The following is a 6,531-nucleotide window of genomic DNA, read 5'->3' on the forward strand; positions in this document are numbered from 1 at the left end:
TATATACTATATATATATATATATATATATATATATATATAATATATATATATATATATATATATATATATATATATATATATATATATATATATATAGTAGTTATTTATTACTCTATATATATATATATATATATATATATATATATATATATATATATTCTTATATATATTATATTGATATATATATATATATACGTATACTTATATATATACATATATATATGATCCCGCGTACATATTTCTTTGCTTGGTAGTGTTCACCACGTAGTTGTGTTTTCAGCTGACTAATGCGTGCTTTCACTTTATATCCGAATTGCAAGTTTATATCGATAGAAGTATATTGAGTATACAGGGTTAAAAGTTGGTTTCACAAACATACGCAAGTACACACACAGGTGCAGAATGGCGAACTACCATTACGCTCGTCACAATGTAGTTACTGTATATTCTATTCATATTAACGTTAATACCTTCATATCTTTGATAGTTATGTATGTTACAATGAACTATGATTAAACGTTCATGTATGGATCAAAATGAAAAACAGATGTGTCCCAAGCACATACGTTGATACACCCTTTTCAAGTTTGCGATAGAATATACGTATCAAAGCCAAATCTTCGTGTATTTCATGTGAATGCTGTATATTGGTCGCTATGATATGCTATACAGGTTCATTTGCGTTTAATTGTCGTCAGTCTTTTCTTATGCTTCTACGCACAGATGTATACGATATGTATGTTTTAAGGTTCACTTAAGTTTATCTGCGCATGTGCAGTTCTTGTTTTACTGCTGGATCTGACTGGATATATGCATTCCCTGTGTTTACATGTGATTATGCGAACCAAGTTGAGCAGATCAGCTGTATATACTCCATTGTCATACGTCGCTGTACAGGATGTGAGTGTACTGCTTTAGTAGGCCCCACCCGTCAATGTCATAGGCACTGTCGTTTGTTGAGCAAGCGTACTGACGAATGTTTTCCTGTTACAGTTCGAATCAGCCTGGGCACTTACAAATATCGCATCTGGGAATGCTGAACAAACCGCTATTGTCATCGATGCTGGGGCCGTGCCGCACTTTATAGAACTACTCAAATCCGACAGTTCGGATGTATGCGAGCAGGCCGTTTGGGCGTTAGGTAGGCACACTTTATGTCGGTGCGGTGCGCGTTGTTTTTGAAGCCTTTGCGATAACATTCATACTTCGACGACGTTGTGACTTACTTATTCGTATTATATCTGATCTCCTTTGATGCCTTGCGACAGCAATCGCAGTGTGTTGACTGAGAACAATTGGCGGCATACGCATCCAGAACAGATTGTTTTGCATCGAACAGACAAGCATCCCGCCTTTAACCTGAAGGCTCTTGTTCATCAGCTGAACGCTTCCTCACGTTTGTCTTGTCTGTCTTTTACTTCTTCTCTGCGCACTCTACAGGAAACATTGCTGGCGATAGTTCCGCATGCCGTGATCTGGTGCTGAAACAAGGAGGTATGATGCCGTTGCTGGATGTCCTGCACAAATCCGACACGGCCTCCATGACCCGCAATGCGACCTGGGCGCTGTCCAACCTGTGCCGAGGCAAGAGTCCCTCGCCCGACTTCTCACTGGTGCGCGTGTCTCTGCCTGTGCTGGCGCGTCTGATTCAGCTGGGCGACGAAGAAGTGCTGCAGGATGCGTGTTGGGCGCTGTCGTATTTGTCGGACGGCAACGACCACAAGATCGAGGCGGTGCTACAGGCCGATGTGGCCGGTCGCCTGGTGGAGCTCTTGGGCCACCATGAGTCACATGTCGTATCGCCAGCGCTGCGCACTCTGGGGAATATTGTCACAGGGCGTGATCATGAGACCCAGTGTGTGCTGAATGCCGGTGCGTTGCCGCAGCTGAAGAGGTTGCTGCTGACGAGCGACAAGGAGGCGGTGCGCAAAGAGACCTGTTGGACGCTCTCAAATATAACGGCCGGGACAAAGGACCAGATCCAGGTGCGTGCAACTGTACTGTGCAGACCAAGTACAGCCATTTATGTATTCAGCACGTCTGTATATCTCAGAAAGGAATATGGTACCGTGTATCGTACTTGCTATGTCTCTGGAGCAATTGAGTTGCGATATCAGTGTGTGTCTCTCGTTACCGTTCGTTACCGTGTCTGGCATTAGAGTATTTCTAGCTGAAGGTGATGCGAATGAACTGCCTGCGGAGTTGATGCCGGGGCGAGTTGTTTCATCTGGTGTGAGAGTGGTATCGTTCCACTTTGTATAGGACAGTATCAACGCGTACCTGGTTCACACTATCAAGTCTCGACAGTCGTTGTGCTACCATTTATCTTTTGTCAGTCACCTAACGCTAATTATTGGCATCGGTGAAAATGTAGCAGCGATTCAATCGGATATTAATTGCCTGTAAGATGCAATCTACTAACACCCCTTGTTAATCGGATGAAGTGCAGGCGGCGTTTAAAGTGCAAACATAATGTATCTACGTGACTGTGCTATTCTTCATGATCCAATGCACTAACACACATTGTTGTTCGAATTATCTATAGGCGGTGATTGAAGCGGATATATTCCCTGCGCTTGCCAACATCCTCACAGTGGGCGACCACAGGACAAAGAAGGAAGCTGCCTGGGCCGTTTCCAACGCTGCGTGCGGTGGTTCAGACGACCAGCTCAGGTGTGTATCTTACTTAAAATCTTAGGACTGTTTCCATACTTGACGAGGTCGCCGAGTACATCCGCATATACTTGAATGTACTGCTTGTTCATTAATGTATTGTATTGCATTGCATATAAGGGGACACGGTAGCACATACATATGCAGGTGCCTTTCCACACCCCGAATGGATCGCTCATACGCGTATATTGTGAAATATACAAGTGCAGGTGTGTTCCCCCTGTGTGGGGGGGGGAGGCGAATTATTGGGGAAGTGTATTTCGATACATATTTACTATTTAGACTTATAGACTATGTAGTAGTGAGCGCAAAATACATTCGTCAATCCGTTTGCACTCATCAATCAGTATGGGTTTAACGCAAACGCAAATATATTTGAGTTTTGTACGTTTTGGGGTAAACCGAAATTATACTGTTCAACAATATAAACGTTTGTTGAATATATAACGTTTTAACGAGAAACTTCTCTGCCTGATTTTCAGAAGAAGGTTGGTTTTGTCTATAAATATACACACCTATATTACACCACTAAATGAATGATTTAGTCGTGTACAAGACTCGGGACCTGTTTGAGTAGTCCTTGTCTAATTATCCATCCCTGAATTTCAGTCCATGCCGTGGCTCTAATCCTGTCTTCATGTGAATACGTCTGTCAGAAACAGATGCGTATCAGAGCTGTATCTTGCCAACATGAGCTGTATCTTGTTAACATCACCAAACATAAACGTTCTCAAGTTCCTAGCTCCTTTTTCTGTTGTGTGTAGATACCTTGTGGAAGCCGGCTGCATACAGCCCCTCTGTCAAATGCTCAGCGTCAAGGGAGTGGAGAATAAGGTCATGACAGTCATCTTGGACGCCATTGAGAAAATTCTCAAGGCAGGCCAAGACCACGCCGATCTCACGGGCCAGGAAGTGAATGAGATGGCGGTGTACATTGAGTCGTTTGGGGGAGTGGATATTATTGACAACTTACAGAAGCACTTTAACCAACTGGTGTATGAGAAGTCGTATGCGATCATTGAGACGTACTTCAAAGACGATGAGGACGTGAGCATCATGCCGGACGAGGAAGACGGCAGGTATGGCGTCGATTTATGTGTGCGTGAATGCCATTCCAACATTGGAATAGCCTGGTTTAAAGTACTGTGATTGCGACCAATGTGACGGAGTGTTGTTGAGGTGAGGGGAAATTTGGATCTGAAGCAGCTAGCATTATATTTTTAAACCGACGAATAGCGTTACCATGACGGAGTAATTCGTTTTACATACAATTTCGTCTAATGATAAGCGGGATGATATACATAAACTTACACCTATGCTTTACCTGTGACATGGTTGTTCATTTCGCCGCTTCTATTGTGAGATGGTATTGCAGTTCACTTGTACCGCGTTGTAGGCAAAGCATCGAATTCCGCCGCCTGGGCACATCCAAATCGGTCACGTGTCCCTTTAAAGATGCACAACCTTTATTGCGATCTGTCGTATCTTCATACCATACTAAGCTGTAATGGCTCTGTGTTTACTTCCCACCCCTTTCCTACAGCTATACCTTCGATTCCCAAGGCGCTGGCGCCCCACAAGAGGGCTTCAACTTCTAGGTCTTTGGCTGCTAACCATACCAAACCCAACCATATTTATAGTATGTGGTACCGTCAACGGGGTGTTCTATCGCTATACAATCCGTGCGCACTCGATGTCGATGTTGGCTTCGGGATACATATGCGAATGATGTAACTGACGGAAATAAATACACGGGACAGATTTAGTAAACCACGCTTTGTGCACAAGGAGCTTTATTCTCTCCTCTCTCGCTTCGATTCGGTGTGCCCTGATTGTCCGTGTCATTCGACCCGGCGTTGTGCCGGCTGGTAGACTACTGTACACTACTATATTTTATTTATTTGGTCGTCATGACCTGCTTATAATGCCCTTGTCAGTATCTCAGATAGGCACTCTTTATTCAGTATCAAACTGTTTCCCTTCATGCTTGACGAGGCAGCAGCTTTGTCAACGACAACGGGTATATCAGACTCCTTCATACCTGTGATCACAAACAAATAATATTGTGAATTAGTGACACGCGGAAGTGCACACACAAGAGTATTCCCCATGGTTTTAAGGACCTTATGATAAGGTGTACATCCGTTTACTCGATATATCCGAAATGCAATATATAGACATGGAACCTATATATCCGAAATGCAATATTTATACATGAAATCTATATATTCTACATGCAATATATAGACATGGAACCTATATATTCTACATGCAATATATAGACATGTAATCTATATATCCAACATGCTATAAATAGACAGAAAATCTATATATTCAACATGCCATAAATAAACATGGAATCTATACATTCAACATGCCATATATAGACATGGAATCTATATATTCAACATGCCATAAATATACAAATAATCTATATATTCAACATGCCATATACAAACATGGAATCTATATATTCAACATGCCATAGATATACGTGAAATCTATATATTCCACATGCCATATATAGACATGTGATTCATATATTCAATATGCAATATATAAACACGAGATTTATATATTCAACATGCCATATATAGACATGTAATCTATACATTCAACATGCCATATATAGACATGAATTCTATATATCCAACACGCCATATATAGACATGGAAATCATATATTCAAAATGCAATATATAAACATGAAATTTTCAAATTCAACATGCCATACAGAGACATGTAATCTATATATCCAACCCGCCATGTACAGACATGAAATCTATATATTCAACATGTAATATATAGACGTAGAATCTATATATTCAACATGGGACGTGAATTTTACATATTCAATATACGGATGTGCCGCAATGATATAACATGTCGGCCATTCTTAAGTTTGCGGCCTGGAAATTTCTCGTCATGTGATATATTGATCAGTAAGTCAGCCAATGTGTTATAGCCTCATGAGGCGGAATTGCATGAAAGTTCGTGTTTGCACTATATCAACTTACCGTATGCAGAGAGTTTTGCGACTCCCAATTTACTGCACAAGTCAATCAGCCACACGACCATGTCCTCGACACTTGCGCCCGGATTACTCGTACAGACAATTGCGGCCTACAACCATGGCGATTTACATCGGTTATTAGCTTCAACGAGACGAGCTTGGAGTCATTCTCTCATGAATAAAGAAAAACGATACAGTGCTTGAAAAGGAAAAAAAACAGAAAATGAATGGGACCTTATTGACGTCTTCTCGAGGAATAGTATGAGCATATACCTGCCGGTTTATATTTCATACACTTACCTGTTTATATTTCTGCAGCATCAGTGCGTTTCCTTGTGCGTCTTTAGCCAGTTCTCGTACATTGACTTCAATGACAATGGGCAATAACACCGCACACACAGCGCCGTGGGGCGACCCAGGCAACATGCCACCCAAGACTCCTGAATGTTCAGACAAGTACAGGGATGAGTAGGTGTGCCCGTATGCATAATCCACTTTGTCAGTGTCGGACCTAATTGTATGAACCAATTGTTTTTTGTGCGGTGTTATGCGTCCTAAGCTAAACTGCTTTGAAATGGGTAGCTCAATTAATCATGAAGGTGCACACAATTGGTAGCCGTTCTGTTGCGAAGACTCTTCAATATCAAGCAATCACAACAGGTAACCCAATTGCTTTCCTAAAAAACCTCGTTATTCTGCGAAGTTATGTGCCCGCACTCAATCATGGGTTCTAAGATCAGCACTTACAAGAATGCTTCTGCACATGATATCTGGAACAGCTCTCTTTCTCACCGTAAATACATTCAGTTTTCACAATTTACACTGATATGAAAACACACAGACA

At 41.6% G+C, this 6,531-nt stretch overlaps 2 protein-coding genes across 2 annotated transcripts in view; one reads left to right on the forward strand and one right to left on the reverse strand.

The window, feature by feature from the left end:
- The window catches only part of SARC_00812 (importin subunit alpha-2), a gene marked incomplete at both ends in the record, with an annotated part of 6,842 nt that extends 2,569 nt beyond the window's left edge, over nucleotides 1–4,273 (forward strand). Inside the window, 5 exons of the mRNA XM_014305495.1 lie at nucleotides 996–1,143; nucleotides 1,443–1,987; nucleotides 2,548–2,675; nucleotides 3,440–3,754; nucleotides 4,219–4,273. Of these exons, the coding sequence (XP_014160970.1) occupies nucleotides 996–1,143; nucleotides 1,443–1,987; nucleotides 2,548–2,675; nucleotides 3,440–3,754; nucleotides 4,219–4,273 (1,191 nt within the window). The remainder of the gene's footprint in view (nucleotides 1–995; nucleotides 1,144–1,442; nucleotides 1,988–2,547; nucleotides 2,676–3,439; nucleotides 3,755–4,218) is intronic.
- A 321-nt stretch (nucleotides 4,274–4,594) lies between these two features.
- Nucleotides 4,595–6,113, reverse strand: SARC_00813 (hypothetical protein; the record flags this gene model as incomplete). Its single annotated transcript, XM_014305496.1, has 3 exons — nucleotides 4,595–4,716; nucleotides 5,692–5,797; nucleotides 5,988–6,113. 3 exons carry the CDS (start codon nucleotides 6,111–6,113, stop codon nucleotides 4,595–4,597), a joined length of 354 nt encoding a protein of 117 aa, XP_014160971.1.
- Between the last annotated feature and the right edge of the window lie 418 nt (nucleotides 6,114–6,531).

Source organism: Sphaeroforma arctica (genome assembly GCF_001186125.1).
Source record: "Sphaeroforma arctica JP610 unplaced genomic scaffold supercont1.28, whole genome shotgun sequence".
NCBI classification, from domain to species: domain Eukaryota; class Ichthyosporea; order Ichthyophonida; genus Sphaeroforma; species Sphaeroforma arctica.